General features: G+C 34.9%; 1 protein-coding gene across 2 annotated transcripts in view; it reads right to left on the bottom strand.

The window, feature by feature from the left end:
- The window catches only part of LOC145988763 (eukaryotic translation initiation factor 2 subunit 3, Y-linked-like), a 47,945-nt gene extending 26,725 nt beyond the window's left edge, over positions 1-21,220 (bottom strand). For both annotated transcript variants that reach the window (XM_083123930.1, XM_083123929.1), the window contains exons 1-3: positions 21,124-21,220; positions 6,223-6,286; positions 3,477-3,587 (exon numbers count right to left, since the gene is read on the bottom strand). In XM_083123930.1, coding sequence (XP_082980056.1) covers positions 3,477-3,587; positions 6,223-6,286; positions 21,124-21,195 — 247 coding nt within the window. In that variant the 5' untranslated portion in view covers positions 21,196-21,220. The remainder of the gene's footprint in view (positions 1-3,476; positions 3,588-6,222; positions 6,287-21,123) is intronic.
- Between the last annotated feature and the right edge of the window lie 1,211 nt (positions 21,221-22,431).

The following is a 22,431-nucleotide window of genomic DNA, read 5'->3' on the forward strand; positions in this document are numbered from 1 at the left end:
ATCCTGTTCTTAAAAAAAGGACCTGTACCATTGTGTTTTGCATTTTTTTTCTTTGGAGCCAGGACACTCCAGTGTACAGTTTGAAAACTCCTGGTGTACATCAACATTTTAACTATATAATCCTGATATCTGTGGATTACAAATAAAGTCCCAACAAAGAGTGTGCATGTGTAACTCAATAAACATTATATAATAAATATAGGTGTATGGAAGGAGTACATGTAAGACAAATAACTACAAACAAGAAACTAAGTCATCTCAAGTGTAATTACACATATTTCATTAATAACAAATTCAGTAATTACCACAGTAGTCAAAGAGAATTCCTTTAAAAAATGTGTTAAGTTCTCAATTTCGGAACGCAGAGTCTGCACCCTTCTCCTACTATTTAATTGTTTGAGAATGCAGAAAACTGGATACAAGTACAGGGTTTATATAAGAAGGGAGATATGAAATTTACGCTTGTTTTTGTCAAGTTTTCAAGCATTAAGCATAATGGGGCTAATGGTATATCCCTCACCAGTTCTTCCACAAACAGGCCACTCCAATTACACTCTAACATTAATCTTTAATTTAGTTTTACTGAAGAAACATATATCGGTAATACATAAACCCCCAAGTAACTTCAAAATCATCCAAATATGTATTTTGAAGTTAGTTGGGTGAAAAATGTTCACCGACACCGATTTCAAAATGGTCTGACCACACTATGTACTGGAGCTGTTGAAACTGTATAATAAGAACATGCAACAGCAGAAAGTTGTTAGATATGTATGTAGATAAACCATGTACCATTGGCTTCTTATACATTTCTGCCAAAAAAAAAAAAGGAATACTGTACACACACACTCACTCAGTTCTGGCACATTCTTTATATTGACAAAGGAGTTGCTCTTTTTTTAAATCATCATGTGTGCAACAAACAGAAAAAAACCTCAAATACCATGTTTACTTTCCACAATTATTGTAAACTGATTAATGTGCAAGTTGTTTACATATTACATAGCCAAATTTTGTAATTAATTGGATATTCTTGGGGAAAATTTAAATTAAATGCTGGACAGAGAATGTAATATACTAGGTGATTCATAATTCCCTCTGGGGTTTTCAACGTTTATAGTACAATAACATACAGCAAAAAGGTGTATATTATTAACTGAAGAATCTCTCCAAGTTTGGTATGTACCTTACAGGTTCACCCCTTGTGATGCAGCGGACAACATTCCTGAAATTAATTTCCTGCCACACATGTTCCAACATATCACAATGAACAGCGCACAGCATCTCCCATGCCAGTCTTCATTGTTCGCTCAGAGTACATAACCATGTGGATAACGACAGGTTAACTTTCCAGCAATTTTCACATTTAGCAAATTCTAAGATGCACAATGCTTTGTGTTCACCAGTGCATGTCATGGGGCCTATTACAAATGCAAAACTTGAGAGATTCTTTGTGTGCCGATATGTACCTTTTTCTTGTTACAGGTCTTGTACTTTAAATGTTTAAACTGCAGAGGGAATTATGAATCACCCTGTATATATGGGCATTTAAGACCAAGATTTTACTATATTTTCAAGGGAAAAATTACAAAATTATTTAAATTTAAGATATACAGAGTTGATCAAGAGACATGCAATGCTAATTTTCACTGATACCATAAACATCATTTAACATATTTAGGTTAGGTGTTAAAAGGCAAACATTCCATGATGAAATGGAATGGTTGAAAAAAGGTCACTGTAATGTGTTTCTTCTTAGGGGAACAAAAACATGTATTTAGAAATTTACAAATACCGAGGTTCATGAATTAGATTTAGAAGACGTAAGAGAGTATTAAAAAGATTTCCATAAAACTTACTTGTAAATGTTCTATTACATGGGGTTCCCAAGTGGATGGTGGCAGAGGCCACCGAAATTAAAATAACATTTACAAGTTTCGCGGAAATCTTTTTAGTACTCACTTACATGTTCTAATTATCAACAGCGTTTTTTATTCCCTCTAACATGAATAGATCCTTATGTTCATGGATGATCATTTATTTAATTTATAGAAATAGTAGGACTACTATAAATTGACAATTTTACTGAAAAACCAACATTCCTACAAGAGGCAGCATCAACAGACTACCAACAAATCTATCACAACTCTAATGTATGCAAATTATCACTAAGATAATGCAAATATTCAGTGTCACGTTTGAAACTAGCACAGACTGTATGAAACCTACAAGTGTAGTCAACAATGATTATGTGCACAACATTAAAACATGTATTAACAGCAGAATGGAAGAGTTTGGAAACACTGGAAATGCCAACACTATAGGCGATCCCAAACCAGACTTTTGTATGGGACCTTATATGCTTTTCGTTTTGAGATCACTACACCCAATAAAAATGCTTTTCTCAGAAACTTGTTTCTTTTTGTGCATTTTCTTAAGAGAAGACTCAATATGCACCAAGTACTGGGAATGTTATGTTATCAACATCCACCCTTTCTCCTACAATCTAGATCTTATTACAAAAATATATTCCTTTTTGAGTTTTCAGTCATTTGGAGGGCTAAAAATAACAGCCTGCTGACACTTGCTGCAAATGTGTGTTGGGAACAGGAAAGGAGGCAGGGAAAAGTCCAGGCAAAAGTTTGTCTAAACCTTCGCTGGGTATAGAGTAGTAATACTGCATCTGTGTGTGCTCTCTTGTTTTGAGTAGTTCCTGAAGAAGTGACGAGGAAATGGATGTTTTTTCCTCCTTTAGAATGAGAAGTTTGGAGTTTTTAATGAAAATCTTTATGATTCCTTAATGGCTTTTAAAATTAGTGTTTATCAATGCCATTGATTAGTTGCGTAATTTTGGTTCTCATAATAAACAGTAATGGTGGCTCGCTAACCTTTGTTTTGGTGCACTATAGCAGATGTTCAATTCACGGTGAAAACACCATCTGCTGTGTACCATGAGGCAAGACTGTCGCTATAAGTCTCATACTGTACTCTTAACTGGGAATCACCCATGACTACAAAGTAAAACTAATCGACGATATGTTCCAATGCAAAACTATCAGAAGTAAAACTTTGAACAAAGCATCTGACATACAATATTTCTGCAACTATAAGGTTTTTACGCAAGCTCTATTTCTTTCACACCATAGACACTCATGTGCCCTTCCAAAATTTAAGCACCGAAATAATAATTACACTCACACCAGTGTCATTAATTTCTAAACACTATCACAAGATCTTGACATGTAAACTTTGAGAATAAATCAATGTCTGACTACATAAAACTTTAGATCAAAATTTTACACCTGGGGGTAAGCAAAATGAACAAACTTTGGGCTTTGTGAAAGATTTTAGGGAGGCTTGGGGAGTTATTGATAATGACTTAAGGAAGAGCATAGTGGAAGTTTTTGTGTAATTAGGATTGCATACCTTTGGGGTCACCCTGCAGTCTGGAAATATATGACAAATACTTTACTTACCTAATTTAATAGTAATGTTCCTTTCCAGTTCATTTTTAAATCTGACAGTTTGAACTCCAGAAATAGCCTTCACTACAGTAGACTTGCCATGGGCTACATGTCCAATAGTACCTGTGAAAAATGAATGAATGAGTTTAAACTATCTAGAAATCAAATGCTCTCACCACCACAAATATTCCATTGCCTATATTGTCCAAAAGCAAAAGCAAATACAGGGCTACAACAAAAGAAATAGACACTTTCAATGTCTTATATAAAACAAAACTATTCTTAATATCGACATGAAATTTGAGCTGGTAGGTTGAGGAACTGTGGAAGTTTCGATAGGACATGTTGTTGTCACTGATTGTTGATCCGGCGCAACAATTGCTAAGACGGCTGCAATTGCTGTTGAAACATCATATTGTGTTGTTCAACTAGCCAAAACAAACTCTGTTACTGTCGTGCAATGACATTTTCGAACACGTTTCAGAAAACCAGAACCTACTAGCCAGTTGATCTACGACTGGTACAGAAAATTTGAAACAACAAGGTGTTTATGTAAAAGCAAAAGTCCGGGAAGACCAACTGTGTCAGAAGAAAAAGTGGATCGTCTCAGTGATGCTTTCAAGCGCAGTCCACAGCAAGGGCAAGTTTGGAACTATAAATGCCACAACAAATTATTGTGTGTGCTCAACATTCAGAAAAAGTTTTATTTTATTCCACAACCTTCCAAGAGTGTAGACGCAGGTTGGGTACAATTTGATTATTGTCTTTATGTGTGCTGTGTGACACAAGGAGAACATATTGAACATCTGAGAGTCCCCGATAGGGAAAGATGGAAGGCCTGTGTTGCTGCAGCCATGAACCTGGGTTTAAGAAAGTTAGTTAGTTAGTTAGAGAGTCCCCGAAACAAAACTAAAGAATTACTTTATAAAACAGTGAAAAGTGGATTCATAAAGCATTGAAAGTATCTAGGTATTTCTTTTGTAGAAGCCCTGTATAATCCAGGCTTCAAAATCACGAGTTTCTAGTCACAAAATGTGATTAATATTTTGTTTATTGCTTATCTTGAAGTATAAACATGGAGTTTTTTGGTGATAACAAACAATATACACTTACGAATTTCAAAATTAGCGAATGACTGATCAATTTTCATGTAATAAAATTAAGTAATTGTTTAATTTGCCAATGTGCATAATCATTTATTTGCGATGGACCAATGTATTTGAATTCTTATGGATGTTTAACATGTGGTTAAGTGAAATATTTCATGTGTGTACACTTTATACTATAATGGCTAATGTGGTTTTCTCTAATAAAGTGATCCTGGGTTAGATCCATCGTGGAGGCACATTCGCCACAGAGTTTTTGACCCCACTTAAAACTATAGCTCCAGTCCCAATTAGCCTATCTGAGCATAAAATTGATTTAATATAATCTTGTGCTGCATGCTTCCTCAAATACTTTTCTTATGAATGAATTAGGGCTGATCTGAAACCACTTTGAACTGATGCCGATGCTTGAAAACTGTAATTATTAAAAGTTGTTCAAAATATATTTTAATCTTAATGTGTAAGTATTCCACTCTAATAATTTTTATATACATCAATTCACCAAGATTTTTGCTTTCAAATATTTGAGAATTACATCAGAATACTAAATTACACGTTATCACAAAATTCTGTGTTGACACAAAACTTGTGCAAAGTTAAAAGAAATTCGAATTTTGCATACTTTCCAGGATAATTACACTCCGTGAAAGCCCAAAATGCCAGAAAAGTATCGGCAGGTACTGGCAAATAAACTCGTATAATTCTATATCTAAAAAAATGGTGAAAGAACCAACAAATTACATCTATAGTATACAAGCTTGCTTTACTTGTCAAACTAGTGGCCCAAGTTTAAATTAAAAGCAAAGATGAAAAACAAACACACAAACACAAATTAAGCAATTTAATGCTTCTTCTCATGGCACTGTTGATTCACTGATTCATTGTTTGTAATTCACTTCCCAACAATGGTGATTGTGTTTGGTACTCTAAGTGCCAGAGCACAAAACTTTGTCCTATGCATGTGTTCACCAACTCCACAAAAAAGCAATACCAGACTAGTCCTTCAAGTTATCTACTACCCACATCACAAATATTGAGCCCTCTGTTTGCTTCTAAAATTGCACTCCATGTGTGGGGGGGGGGGGTCAAATATACCTCATTGGAAAGCCAGAAATGTCTGCTTTAAGACAAAAGTAACTGTACGGTGTTAAGTTCTTAGAAAATGGAATGAGGAACAATTCTCAGATGAACCTTATCAAAAAATAGATACTTGAAGCTTTGCAATGAGATATATTTGACTATTTCCCTCCCCTGGATACAATTCTACAAGCACGCAACCCAAGGGCTCAAACATTTTTGACGTGAATAGATGCCATAAGTTTCAGTTTAAAGTTCTTAATTTGGAGTAACAAAATTTGGCAATGCCTTGCAATCAAGGGGTCCCAGAGGAAGCACACAGTGGTTGGGATCGCATTTTAAACTGTAGGACCAGCCTCAATTAAGATACCTGTGCATAAAGTAGACTTAAAACAAACTTCAGGAACAAAATTAGATTTGCCACTTAGCCCCCTCAATTAAGCTCAAAGGAGTCATTACCCAAGCTCCAACAATGTGACCTAGATAGAGCTATGACAATGGATAAAATGTGGTGGGATGTACACATGAAAGTACCTATTCTTATCAAGTAGAAATTAGAGAAAAAAACAACTCACCAATATTGATGGTAGCTTGTCTGCTAATGACTTCAGTAGATAAAGGTGTAAGTTTTGTTACATCCTAAAAGAAGAAATGATTGTTAAATAAACATCCTAAGCACTCTCTTCAAACTAGTACACAAATTACACATGACCACTGTTTCACACTTAAAAGCTAAAAAAGCATGCTACAAAAGACCACCATCATATGGACATGCGAGTGTGTTTGCCAACTCATTTCAAGCAAAGTCATGTTGAAACTATTCACACCATTTAGCAAAATGATTCTGTAATAAAGATGTAGAAAGTACTCATTACTTCTCCCTAGCATTTACATTTAGATGAATATGTGTAGCACATGGATGTTGAGATTTGTATTCAACTATCAAAAGTTGGAAACTTGTCTCTGTTCATGGGTCTTGCATAATAATTAATAGATAAAAAATTAGTGTCCACATGACTTCTCACTTTGGGTTCTTGGTGTATCATTTTATAAAATGGCTGTTCTCATGATTCACAGATTTTCTATTGCTCTGCACTTCACTGTCATTAGAGTTCATTAGACACTAAAACTCTACATGCAAAGATCTCTGGAAGCACTTGATATCTGAATGTTGAGGGATAGAAACCACTACCTTAGGCAGCAGGAACACATCTGCTACCTTCAGTCAGCATAAGTCATATCTATACCAAACTCAACTTACACAATTGAGATGGCTGCAACGTAGCTCAATATTTCTCCAACTTGGATGGAAAAGTTGACCAAGTACAGGATGGCTACTCAAGAACCTTGATAAAATTCAAGTATAATTCCAGTTCTTCAAAGGCGAACTTTCCAAAAATGAAGGGTACAATATGTTTTCTCGGTTTCAACCTTGCATATTACCACCTCTCACCACCCCCACACAAATATATTAACGATATAAAGGGCCTGTGAGATTCAAATTTATCCAAAAATTCTAATTCAATTCAATGAAATGGTGTATATATTTAATTTAAGGTGCTGAGTTTACATTTGCCGTTTCACACATTCAGACACAAAATACATCTACAAACACAAGTCACAAATGCTACGGGATATACTAATCTACGAAAAATTGTTAATTGTATAAAAACTTCACACACTAATTTACCTAATCAACTTCAAGATATCTTGCAATAATCGTCCGTCTGTCATAGATTGACAGAATTCTGTTTTATTTTCCACGCAGCTTTCTCTTCTTTTCCTTCCTTGATAAAAATAAAAGCTAAACTGTCAAAGCCTTGCCTCAGGGCATTAATAAATATGTAAAAATTCAATGGGATTTGGATTAATAAAAGTTGCCATTTTTCGTGTCTACGGAGAAAAATTCACCCAGAATTCCCGGTGAGTAGCCACCTTAAGTAACAATGACTCAGTTATAACAGCTGACAAATCACCACGACAAATATTTTCCACCAGCATTATTATCAGATAAGTATGAATATTCATTATTCAATGCACTCATCATGGTACCTTAATTGGGCAAATTGCATCATTGCTGGCCATTGGGTACATTCGATGAAAACCATTTAGTAGTCATTTTTGGATGTCAGTCATATGCACTTGGAGGGGAATTCACTTACTTTTTAGCAAAGAAAATTTAGTTTACAAAGCTAACTGGCACATGGAGCAATATTACGTGCCTCCAGGAATGCTCAACGTTGGAGCAAAGTGCAGTTTCTAAGTAGGGTATGTTGTATGGTATTTCCTGGATGCAGAGTGAGTAGCAGAGAGCAACAGTTGATGCAGGGTGGCCACTCTAGGACAGCATAATTCCCTGTTTTCAAGGTGAACTTTCCAAAAATTCTAGGGTACAAGCCGATGTTTTATCTATATCAACCATACATATTACCACCTCTCACCACCCACCCCCCAAGGGCCTTGCTACCTTGGTTTGCTCCAACGTTCCTGGAGGCACCCATTGCCTTGTCTGTTACACTGCTTATTTGTCAGAGTTGAAGTAGCATGTGCGAAGTGGTAGAATCCCAACAGTTGCACAGATTAGATACAGTCATAGTTGCTTGATGGTTGCAAGATGGCAGATAGGAGGCATGTAAAGTAAAAGTTCTCAAGATATAATATACAAGGGGATTGCTTCCATTTAAAGGTTATCAACATTGACCTGGTAAATACAGGAGGCACCATTTATCAGTTACAATTGTTATCAGCTGTAAACATTCCACTCCTCTACTCTGCATCCAGGAAAAGTCATTCAAACATGTGAAACCTCGACACTCAACATTGCTACTATGGTGAGTGTTCTTGGAAGTGTCCACTTACTGGACCAAATAGAAAAGTTGCATAGTACAGTCACGGACACTGCCGGGTTGTGATGAATACATTGATTTTCAATGGAATCGTTACAACCCAGCAGTGTCCGTGAGAGTACATGACATTTAGCATGTATTAATGCTAAATTGAATATGGGACTTGACAAAACTATCAAACTACCGTGCTAAGCTGTGCATACTCATTTGTACAATCTCATCTGTGTTTAAGAGTTGAGTAAGATTAGCAAAATTTTTATTTGAACCTGCTTGTTATGCTTGCTCTTGAATGAAAATATGCTTGTACTTGTTCATAATTAGTGATAAATTGTTGTTATGCGATTATTTGTTATACCACTTCCTAAATTGGAACCACAAGCAAAAAAAACCTGCACAGATCCACGACTCATGTGCACCGTACTCCCACGTGGAGGGGAGGGGCAGGGTGGAGCATGCTTCCTTATGGCCCGAGTAGAACGAAAGAAGGCAGAGGTGCACACAGACTTTTTGTTTAAGGTTTTTTTTTGTTTGTGGTCGCTCTATACTTAAAAAATTAAAGTGAAAAATTAATATACATGCATACAATAACGAATATCAAATTACCAACAAAGCTGGGCAAACATAACTATTACAGATAAAATATATTCCTACAAGATTAATTGCTCAACAATTACACAGGATATTAACCAAGCGAAGATGTACATTGGTATATCGACCATTACTCTTGTAACCATCAGAGGCAATTATTCACTTATGTAATAAAATTTAGCACTTGAATGTCATATGGCTTAAATTCTATATATTCTTATTCAGCATAGCTTTTACCATAAGATCACAACTTTCTTGTAAAAAAAAAGGATTATGCCAGTGAACAGAGAAATTATCTCACCTTGAAGATCAAATTTAAATTTGTGAATTTTACAGTGTTATTTTAATACAAGTAAAACCAATTATTCATGTATACAAAGATAAAAATTGAAGCCTATAAATGCAATATCAGAAAATTCAGAAGTTTGAAATATACTACAGAGAGTCACTATTGTGAATTTTTTTTCCAGTTCCTTTTGTAAGAATGTAACCATGTGAAGAACAAACAAAATAAATAATATAATGTGGCCATATGGCAAAAAATGTTGGCACCTTAGAAAGATTTTCATTCATCTTACAAATCAAACATAAATAATTTTACTGGCATATTTCAAATCAGTATTTGAAACAAAACCAAATTACACCAGAGATTAAAACCAGCATTGCAGATGTAAGAAGTTACCGAGGTCTAAATCCAAACATTGTCACCAAATACCATATATCACTCAAGAGTAGTATGGTGGAGAATGCAAGTTTGTAATGGAGTAAATAACACTTCTGACTCCTGTTTCTGTTTCATTATTTACAGACACAGTGGTGCCATTGTGTCAAACTATGTAGCATCAAAATGTTTTACACAAACCTGCAATCTCTATCTTATTGTTGACTAGCGTTATTCGTTAATTTAGTGACAACATTTAGATCTCTCTCCAGCACATCCCTAGCTTAAGGTGACCAGATGTCCCATATTAGTTGGGACCAGGCCCGTACCCAGGGGAGGGGCAATGCCCCCCTTGAACCATGAAATATTTAAATATGAACCTATAAATAGCTACGAAAATAACATCGACGATTTTGGAAATTTTGTTCTTTCATAAATGAATGTTTTTGCCGTGTAGAAGTCTGAAGACTGCAATATTGGGCAGTTTTAGTTTTATAATCACTGATGCAAGGTTACCTGACGTCAGATTTAGTCTGGACAGTGCATTCCCTTTACTCTCTCTCCTGACTTTTCTTGAACTGCAGTCGTGATGCGACAATGTCTCTCTTTTTTGTTACCTCACATTCAGATATGTTCTTTATTGTAATAATAATAGCTAATACACAACATTCAATTTATAAATATATTATTTTCTAAACATATAATTTTCATGACTTTTCAATGACGATGTTATATGAAAAATTAAAGGAAATTTGAAAGCCTGGGCATAGGTGTTCTTTGTGAGTGTGTTCCTTCATCAATTTCATCATATCATTGCTTGTCCTCGGGATTAGACAAACTTAAAATAACCTAATTAATTCAATGCCACAGCACTTCTGATTCCTCTTTGTTCCACATACTCGGATCTACCCTCTCCCCCTTAAAAAATCATAGGTACAGGCCTTAGCAACCTACGCAAAATAAAAATAAAACACTAATGTAAGACTTATATAAGTATAAAATCTTATTGATAATTATAACATTAACATTTTCGGAATCGGGCCCTCCTTCCAAAAAAATCTTGGTACGGGCCTGTTTGGGACAGTCCTTTTTTGTGACAATGACTTATCAGCATAGAATGACTGTGTAATGCCAGAAATATTGGGAAAATGGGTGATGTTTTTTCCACCTTCTAGTGAATGTATATAATATATATATATATTTTATATAAATGTATATTTGGTTGTAGCTTTTCAGCTATGCACCAGTTACATTTGTTTTACATTTCACAATTTTATAATATTTTCTCTTACAATATAGTTGGTAAGTACATATATTATCTTCTCAGTTGGGTTCCTGAAAAGTGTTGACCTCATTATATCCTACTTCTTTTACATCTCTTAAGAAATACTCATGCGTAGAAATATAATATGATCAGGTGTTCCTTCAGTTGCACCACACTGACAGATTGGGGATTGCACAATCTTCCTAGTGTACCAGTCTTTAGGATCTAGGGTGTAATTTAGCAGACATCTAAGAAGGCTTGTTAAAGAATTTCTTGAAAGATTTATATCTTGATACCAAGGTTCTTTAGGTATAAGTGGTTGAAATGAATAGTATTTTTCCCATTAGTCTTCCCTGTAATTGTCCCATGTGACTAGCACTTTTGCAGCAAATTTAATCCAAAGCGATCGGTCACTTGATCCTTCAGCTGCGTACTTGGCGTAATGCATCTGCTATGTGGTTTCCTTCTATGGATGTATGTCCAGGAGTCCATACAAAAGAAATACTGTAACCTGAGTTTGTGATACAAAATTTTTGTTAACAATGTACCAGTCTGCATAGTAATCAGCTGTCACCGAACCCAGGAAGTGTAAGACTGATGCTGAATCAGTGGCGATCACTGCCCTCTTGAGGTTTTTCTCCTGTATATACAACAATGCTTGACGAATAGCAAACGCTTCTGCCGTGAATATTGAAAATTCTGCTGGTAATGGGTAGATTTTGTATTCCATTAGGTTATTGCGATATATTGCAGCTCCAGGGTTACTGGCAAAATATCAATGTATGACTTCTAAAGAAATGCTTGGTTGGAGTGCAGTACATATCGCCATATTATATGATAATTACACAGTATATATATATCTCCTATTCAAACAAATATTGGTAACAGTTCCGTATATCGGAAACACGTTAAAATCAGATATTTTGTGTTTTGCATGGTTTGTACTTACCAATTGTAAGTTCAAGGTGCCATTATGCTTTTTACACGAAAACAAACACAATTTATCACATACACTGATTTTTTTTATTCCTTTCTTTGCTTCCTTAACACACAATATGGTGGCCACATCTTGTGACAGGGGCTTACGCCATCAAACGTACGCAGCATGCAGTTCCCGTAGCAAAAGCAATGGCAATTGTGCGTCGGTGAGATATTTCTCTTGAAAAATACATGATTTCCCAGTCAAATATATTCCACGATGAAAGAAAATACCTTGACGAACACTGGAAAGCTTGCAGAAGCTCATTTCCGTAACTAGTTTCTTCTGCAAAAATGAAGAAATGTGTTTCCGATATACGGTACTGTTACCCAAATATTTATGACAAAACAGTTATTGTTAAAATGTGTACATTTTGCCGTCCTGTTTTGTACAATTTTCCTCCAGGAAAATATGAAAGAATGTCCTTTTAATTGTTTTAAAAATCTGGTCACGGTAACACTTTCGTATAGCGGAAACGCATTCCTTACTTTTTACATAAGAAAGTACTTACACAAATCATTTTCCTTAGCGTTGCTCAAGTTCGGGAATGTAGTTTTGATCCATTTTAATGTGAAATCATGCGTTTATCTGCGAAAATATCTCTCCGACACGTCATTGCTGCTGCTGCCACTTGCTTTCTGCACGTGAGCACAATGTACCGTGTGTTACATGACGTAATGACGTAACCCCCAGTAAGTGTTTCAAACTTCGCAGTGTTTTCACTATAATATGACTTGTCTAGTATTTTGAATATTTTTCTATTTTTTTAAACTATGCTTGCCTAACCTAACCTTATGGGAAATGGTTTGTGGGGCTAACGTCAATGGTTTGCGAGGTATTAGCATAATTTCAAATCCGGGCACGAAAGTAGGTATTTTTCGGTGAACAAGGTTGCAACACTGCATGCACACTCCAAATCGACAAAACACTGGCACAACATGCGATGACCAGTACGCTATCGCCACATTGCGTGTTACAGAATCGAAATAACGAAGAACAGTAAGTACTCAGAAATGTACGAAATAGACATTCATTATTACACCTAAAGAAATGTTCCGCAATGCAGAATAGTACGTTAGCAATGTAAAAAAGTGTGAAATAAATTATTTCTAGGCGTTTCACCTATACAAAAGTAGTACCAATATGGTACTTTGAATTTAATTTAATTATTCTGAAAAGTTTTTGGAGAAAATGAACATTAACTGAACATGCAGAAAATAAAATTTCAACCATTTTGGTGATCAATTATTATGCACCTATTAATAATAATCAGGAATCTTAAAAATGCAACTCTTAAGCTAATAACCTATGAGTATCTCGTTCCCAGCCTATTTCTTTTCAATTTATGTAAACTATAATTTGCACAAAGTAAATATATTTCCATACCAGCGGCGTATACTCTGGGTCATCTAGGTAATCGGAGATGACCAGACTATAATTTTAAAAAAAGTTGTTTTCTATTTCTACGCAATATCCTTCTGAACCAATCTTTGATTCACATATTTCTTTGTTTCCAGCACGCGAATGTTTTTTTTTAAAACTTTAATATTGAAGATGAAGGTAAAAAGGTAAAGTGCGCCCCTGTGCATAGCACCATGCCATGAAGGCGTATAGGGGGTGTGGGGGTAACGCCCCACACTTTGTTGATCCCGTCGTGAGTGGGGGTGATGTGATCAGCATCACGCCCCTGACTGCCTTTACCCCCCAGGGTTTCCCCCAGGTACCCAACCCATGTTATTCGACACTGGGTGGGCGCCGGGGCCGCTTCCATCGTTTAAAAAGTAATAAAATAAATTAAAATTTTAACTAGAAATTCAAGAAATTACACCGACCGGAGTGTTTACCACAGCTCCCTACGACGCCAGAACTCTAGGGTTCAAATACCGGTCTGGGCAAGGGTGTTCTTTGTAAATGTCCCTTCATCAATTTCATTTCATCACTCATAGTGATTAGCCAAAAGTGGCAGAAAAGAGACGTCAAATAACAATTTAATCAATCGATTAATGAAGTAATTGAACTATTTATATTCTTACTTTTTTCATTATTGTATTTTAAAATGCATGATTACTTTCTCTTTGTAGCCTTCAAAACCAGTGAGAATACTTCTTTCACAGAAATGAATAAAGCTATCAGAAATAAATTATATATATAAGTACACATATATTAGTTAATTCAAGTTGCTTTTTCCCCCTCTTTACATTAATAATGATCATAAAGATAAAAGATGTATGAATGAAATATATATAAACAAAAAAAGCAATTATTCCAACTCATAGAACCTTGCACATCGCAGGGAATATAACGCTGGGAAAGGGAATTTTTCAGCATCCATAGGGAATTCAATTCTGAGTCAAACAGGAAGGAACCACAATAGAAGATTCACGCAGGGAATTGAATGCGTGTTGTAGGTGGCTTTGTGCTGTTGTTCCTATTAGCAATTCGAAAATGTAATATTTGTTTAGCTGTTAGTGGTTTAGTATTCATGCTAGTGCTGTTAAAGGCAATGGATAAAATACAATATTTGCATGTGTCCCATGTGAAAATATTTGGAACAGGATCTTATCCGGAGAAATTGCAAATAGTTAATGCAGGTAGGCCAGTAGCAGCTCTTGTACCACAGGTCTTGAACTTAAACTTCCATGTATAAAAACAAAAATTGGGAATGCACGAGTAACTGGGTACTGGGGTAACTTGAATGGTAAATATGCGATATCACCCGAACACCTCTCACTCGTTTATTTCAGCATTGATACTTACCTATTCTGCATTGTGCAAGATTCTTTAAGGTGAAGTTATGCCTTTTTCCATAAAATAATGTCAACTTTTCATATTACTTGTCATTATTTGTATTCCTTGTTCCGCTTGGGTAACAGACAATATGGCTTGCACTCGTCATGGATCATCACGAGTCGTGCTTGTGTTTTGTCTTTTGGAGTGGGTATGCAGTGTTTCAACCTTCACCGAAAAATGCCTACTTTCGTGTTCATTATGCCATCACAAACCATTGATGGATAGCCCCACAAACCATTGACGGATAGCCCCAAAAACCATTCACGATAGCCCCACGGACCATCTCCGGCAAGGTTAGGTTAGGTAAGCATAGCTAAAAAAAAGAAAAAATTCTCGTAAGAAAAAGACAAGTTTGGAGACACTGGCCAGACCGCGTGACTTTAGACGCTCGCGCCATCTGCAGGTACATAATGGAAACAACGGCATAATGTCAGAAAATGCAAGTTCCTTACATAAAAAGTGATTATTTCTTGTTCTGCAGCATTCTATGCTGAAGTTTTCAGTTTCCGCGAAAGAAAATACCTCGAAGAACTTCGACAATGCTACAGAAACTGATTTCCGTAAGTAGTTTCTCCTGTAAATTTGAAATCCATTCGGGCGATATCGCATATTTACCACTTGAATTTTAAACTAACTAACTAACTCTCTAGCCTTCTTAAACCCGAAGGTTCATGGCTGCAGCAACACAGGCCTTCCATCTGTCCCTATCTTGAGCAAGATCTATATACTCTTTTCCATCCCTACCGATTTCCCTTAGGTCCATCTCGACGTTGTCCCTCCATCTTCGTCTTGGCCTTCCTACTGGTCTCTTACCATCAGGTTTCCCAACAAGAATCCTGAAAACTCCTCTTTCCTCTCCCATTCGTGCCACATGGCCTGCCCACCTAAGTCTTCTTGATTTAATTATTCTAATAATGTCTGGACATGAATACAAATTATGTAGTTCTAAATTATGTAACCTTCTCCACTCACCTGTCTCCTCATCCCTTTTAGGTCCAAATATTTTCCTAAGGATCTTATTTTCAAATACTCTCAATTTATGTTCCTCTTTCAATGTAAGGGACCAAGTTTCACACCCATATAATACTACAGGCAAAATTACGGTTTTGTATATTTTAACTTTTAGATTCTTAGATATTAAACGAGAAGACAAAAGTTTATGAAGAGAGAAGTAACATGCATTTCCTGAATTAAGCCTACTTTTTATTTCCTCTTTAATATAATTTTCATTTGTTAATATTACTCCTAAGTATTTGAATTTGGAAACTGGTTCAAACGAGTTATCAATAATTAGATTTTGATTATTACCTAACACTTGGTTTCGGCCTGTAAGCATATATTTAGTTTTCTCTTTGTTAACTTCCAAACCTATCTCTTTAGCAGTTTTGAAAAATATTTTAGCATTATTCTTAATCGTATTCACATCATCCCCCAGTAAGTCTACATCATCTGCATATGCTAACAAATGAGTCACACCATTTAATTTTAGTCCTTCTTTAGTTTCGTTTACCTTCCTAACAGCATATTCTAAGGCAAAATTAAAGAGCAATGGAGATAATGCATCTCCTTGTTTTAACCCATCATGAATTGTAAATTTGTCAGACATATTAATACCCACACGAATTTTACTTTCTGTTTCACTGGTGCATATTTTTATCATACTAACAAGCTTCTTAGGTATTCCAAACTCTACTAATATATTATATAATTTATCTCTTTTGACCGAATCATATGCTTTTTTGAAATCAATGAATAGCTGATGGACATTTTGATTATATTCCCACTTTTTTTCAAGTGTCTGTCTGATGTGAAAAATTTGATCTGTAGTTGATCTGTTGCGTTTAAATCCACATTGATAATCACCTATAATTTCATTAGCATATGGGGTTAGTCTTGTTAAAAGAATGTTAGATAATATTTTATATGTTGTTGAGAGTAGAGAAATTCCACGGTAATTATTGCAGTTCATTTTATCACCTTTTTTAAACACAGGAACAATTATGGATTCTTTCCACTGTTGAGGGATTTCTTCTTTATTCCATATTAAACAAATTAATTTATGAATTTGACAAATTAATGAATTTCCACCATATTTAATTAACTCAGCTGGTATTAAATCAATGCCAGGTGCTTTGTTATTCTTTAGCCTTTTAATAGCATCTTGAACTTCAGTCAAGTTAGGTTCTGGGACTAAAGGTTCTGCTGTGTGTACTTCATTCACTTCTGATTTATCTCCTACATGGACATTTAAAAGGTCATTAAAGTAGTTCTTCCATGTATTTAGAATATCGCTTGGGTCAGCTAGAAAATCACCGTCTTTATCTTTTATCAAGTTTACTTTAGGTTGCCACTAAACTCATTTACACCTTTATATAAATCTCTGATATTTTTATTTTTGCTGTTTGTTTCAATTTCGTTAATTTTGCTTTTCAAGTAATCTCTTTTTTTACTTCTAAACGTGCGGTTAACTTCTCGCTTTATTCTATTATAATTGTTTAGATTTGTATCATCAGAGTTATTTAACCACCTAAGTCTAGCCTGATTTCTTATTTCTATTAGAATAGAATAGAATAGAATACTTTATTAGTCATTAGACAACATGATTGCAATAGACTTCGTCATAATAAGTATATAAATACTAATATAAAAAATTACAAAAGAAAAGAAAATTAAAAATACATATTAAAATATTACACATTCAACAATACAGTTTGGAAATTACACTACATGTTTTATTACAGCGAAAGCAATTGGAAAATAGTACTCTATTTTGATTACAATACAAGTCATGTACAAAAACCCATTTTACAGCTCTGTGATGCATTATGAGTAGACATTTACATTTTACAGGCCCTGACGGAAGTGTTCTTCAAATTCCGTGACACTATATATACAATATCGTACTAATATATTATTAATGTGTTTAGCAAACTGCTTGTTTTCTAAATTACGTATAGAAGCTGGTAGCAAATTGAATAATCTCATTCCATTATGTTTAAAATTTTGTTGAGTCTTGCATAGTCTAGCATATGGCATTTCTATATTCAGATTGTGCCTTGTATTATAGTCATGTACATTAGAACGCAACCTAAAACTGGGGAGGTTTTCCTTTATGTACATTAAACTATGATAAATATTTATAGAGGGTACTGTCATAATACGGTATTCCTTAAAGAATTCCCTACATGACTCCATATCCTGTACTCCTTTAATACAACGTATAGCCTTCTTTTGCCATTTAAAGACTTCCTTTGCACCTGTAGAATTTCCCCATAGTAAATTTCCATACAGTAAGTGTGAATGGAAAAGAGCGTAGTACACAGAGATCATCATTTCTTCACTTACAGACCTTTTTAATTTCCGCAATAGATATAAGACACGGGCAAGTTTCTTACATAGTTCCTGGGTATGAATTGACCAGCTTAATTTTGTATCTAAATATATGCCAAGCAATTTTACATAATCCTGATTATTTAAGGTGCATGGTGGGTTATTTAAGTAGAAAAAGTGAGTTTCTGTTTTTGTCGTATTTAACACCAAGCTATTTGTTTTAAACCATAAAGAGGAAGCATTTAACATTTCTTTATTTTTGATACTAAGGTTAAGTATACTATGATCATTTGTAATAAAGGTAGTGTCATCAGCATAGATAGCTGTTTTATACGGTAGGCAATTAGGTAGGTCATTCATATAAACTAAAAACAAAAATGGACCTAATACTGATCCTTGGGGGACACCAGACAAAACGTCTAGCTCATCAGATTTCTTATTATTAAATTTTACTATCTGTCGTCGATTAGTGAGATAAGACTTAAGAAGGGATAGTTCAATACCCTTTATTCCATAATACTGTAGTTTTTTAAGCAAGATTTCATGCGCAACTGTATCAAAGGCCTTACTTAAATCTATCAAAGTTGTACATGTATATGAGCCAGACTCGAAACCATTAATTATCTCATTTACGACCGTCTCTACCGCATTAATAGTAGATAACCCCGATCTGAATCCAAAGTGGGCTACATTAATAAGTGAATTCTGTTCAAAATAAGGGGTCAATTGTTTTTTTACACAGTACTCTATAATTTTAGAAAACACTGGAACAAGGGATATAGGTCGGTAGTTACCAGGGTTATCTCTGTCACCCTTTTTGTGGATAGGGACTGTTATAGATATTTTTAGGTTATCAGGAAAAATACCATCATTTAATGTCCCATTAATAAGATATGTAATTGGAAGTGCTATTATGTCAATTATATGCTTTATAATAAATGTTGATAGACCAAAAAAATCTTCACTATAGGAGTTTTTCATTTTTGACACAATAATTAAAATTTCATCTGTACTAATCTGTATCCACTTAAAATTTATATGATTAAATTGTGGGAAACTTTGCTTACCAAGATAGCCATTAAGATCATTGTTGACATTTTCTTCATAGTTCACAGGAATTTTGTTTAAATGTTCTTGATTGTTTATAAAGAAACTATTAAACTCATTGGGTGTGATACTTGGCAACTTTGTTTCGTCCGTTATCTTTGTTTCCTTTTTGATTATTGACCAGGCAGCTTTGCATTTATTACTTGCCTTAGCTATGTACTCTTCATTAGCTTTTAGCTTAGCTAATTTTATTTCCTTTCTAAATTTTTTTTTAATCTCATTATAGTTCAATTTAGAAGTTTGATCGCCATTTTTGGCATTATCATGTAGTCTGAGCATAATAGCTCTAAGGTTCGCTAATTTAGGAGTGAACCATGTTAGATGTGTTTTCATTTTCTTCTTACCAGTGCTGATAGTTCTGTATTTTATTGGACAGCACTCATTATAAATATCGACAATTGTATGTGTAAATTTGTTCCATGCTTCAGTCAAATTATTACAGGTACTTAACAATTCATAGAAATTTATTTCATTAAGGCTATCTCTGAGGTTTCTTATGTTAGTTTCACCAAGCAATCTAAAACTTGTAGTTTTTGAGGTGGGGAGTGTGTTATAAATTAAAATTGGTAAAATAAGCCACAGACCGCTGTGGTCTGATAAACAGGGATCAATAGTTCCACAGGATATCATTATGACATTCATTATCAAACCATGGCTTACTTTTTCTCGGTTTATGGTATCCTATACTTTCTTTAGCTGCTGATTCTATTGCATTACGTATGTGCTCCCAATTCTTATTTACGTCTGTTTCATTTATATTTTCATCATCATTTAAATCCTGCAAAACATCAAATCTATTTGACAGTTTAATTTGGTAATCTTTCTTAATTCTTTCATCAGTAAACTTTCCTGTATCAAATTTTAGAACTTTTAGTTGAATTTTACACATCAAATAATATTGAGGGTTATTATTTCACTAACACATTCATTTTACACATCAAATAATATTGAGGGTTATTATTTCACTAACACATTCCTTCATATTCTTTGTTACAGGTTTCTTTCTTATAGGTTTATTATACTTTCTTGTTTTATTATTTGAAATGTCCAAACGTAGATTAACTGCAATCATAACAATTATTCGACAGTGGTCGCAACAAAAAGGCAAAATTTCTCACATATATATTCATAAATCCTGTATGGATGTTGAGGTAAACTTCAGAGTTGGGGGGATGAATCAAGTGTCTGAGATTACCCACTAGTTAAAACCAACATACGCCCCTGTCCCATACCTTCAGCAAAATGTCGAATAAAGATAAAAATATCATTGTAGCAGAAATGGGACAAATCTAAATATTTATTGTTAGCACAAAACGATGTCTAGTGAACTTTCAAACAAGCCGTGGGTAATCCTTGTTATAGGTAGGTTCCCTTCATAATTCCACTTGTAAGTACAACTCGTGTCATAACAACGATACAGGTTGCATCAGTAAGTTTTCCCTAATATTTTACATCTGGTTACATACTGCCGCAGGAACTGTCACAGCTGAATCAAAGGTTCGCTAAAATTGTACGAAGTAATAAGTTTGTGTTAAAATTTTTCGTAGAACAAAATTCCAAATTCCAAGCTTCCAATGATAAAAGCCGCCACGGTTTTAGTTTTAATTTAAAATGCAGAATAAGCCGAACCCACGCAACTTGTTCACATTTCCTAAACTATACACACATAAGACTTCACAATCAAAAGAAAGAGATCTAGTGCATTATGCTATGTATTGTGAAGTTTGGATTTTATAACCGTAACTCGCATATGGAACAGTACAATGTTCTTTCAAAACACGTTACTTTTGAATTAGGTATCCACTTCACAGTTGCTGAACTTACTTACATGGGTATAGGGGGGAAATATTTCCTACAAAAAAAAAGTTCCATCAAAATTGTGATACAGTTGATATAATTCAAATTACATACCAGTTTTGATAAATCTTGCCTCACTAAATGGGGTTGACCACTCGTAACGCCCGTACCTTCTCCTCCCGCCATGTTGAAGGACTGAAAATCCGTTACAACATCATCGTTGCCAAATCTTGTACTTAATTGTAAAAATTCAGTGGTTTAAGAGGCGATTTTTAGTAGAATCGGTAGAATTATATTTTTAAATGTTACGCATAAAATCTGATAATGCCCTACAGATTTAATTAAAGAAAATGGAAAACGAAAATTTCGGAACCTATTACCACAGCTATTACCTTACTATTCTATGCCCCATCCAACTTTCAAAGCTGTGATTGTGATTTTCATTTTACCATATTAGACAATCTAATTTATTCTTAACATCGACAATACTATATTTTCTGTTGTCCTTTAGGGTGTAAATAAGAATTAACTATTTCAAAGATAAAAACAATCTAAATTATGAACGCTTTTAGTACATCAACACTAAAGTAGCGTTTATTAGTAGCACCGGTAGGACGAAGCGAAGAACTGTAATGTACCTTCACCTCAAATTTAGCAGAAAGCTAAGTTAAGATGGATACCTCTTCCTATTTTTAGAGCAAATTGTTATTCTGCAGCCATTTGCCTTTCTATAAATGACGAACCACCGAATACATGACGTTGAGCGCTCTTTGGGCGCCTCCAGATACGCTCAACGTTGGAGCAGAGCGAGATAGCAAGACGGCTTGAGGCACGGCGGATCCCCTTGCTAACTCGGTTAACTCCATTGATTGAATAGTTCAATGCTTAGTTAACTCTCTCATGTTAGGTTCCCCCAACGCTTGTCAAATTTTAAAGAAGCGTAGGGTGGACCACTCGTAACGCCCGTACCTTCAAGTTAACGCTACATTAGCACGTGAAAAGCATGGTTCGCAATATGATCCTCAATTGTTACAGCTTACAGGTGTTGCTTCCTGAAACTCCAATGTTGAGCGTATTTGGAAGCGTCCAAAGAGTGCTCAACGTTGAGAGGTGATTAGGTAGTAAAATCATTGCCGCACCTGGTTGTTCGTAGGGAAGTGCCTCCCCTTCTCCCGCTATTTTGGGAAGAGGGCGCAAACTTTTGCATTGTTTTAAAAGAATAGACCTTTTGCAACAAAGTTAAACTTCTTTCAAGTCTGTAGTCCTCATACAGATACAGGCTGAAATATGACGCATTTTGGCAAAAAATAGCAAGAGAATAAATTATTATTACTCGGAGACTATTTGAGCAATCTACTTCGGCTAACTTTTGTTTGGAAGCAAAAACATCAGAGCACGCGACCGTATACAATTCAGAATGCC

This window comes from Lepisma saccharinum, chromosome 6 (genome assembly GCF_977018435.1).
Source record: "Lepisma saccharinum chromosome 6, izLepSacc3.1, whole genome shotgun sequence".
In the NCBI taxonomy this organism is placed as follows: Eukaryota; Metazoa; Arthropoda; class Insecta; order Zygentoma; family Lepismatidae; genus Lepisma; species Lepisma saccharinum.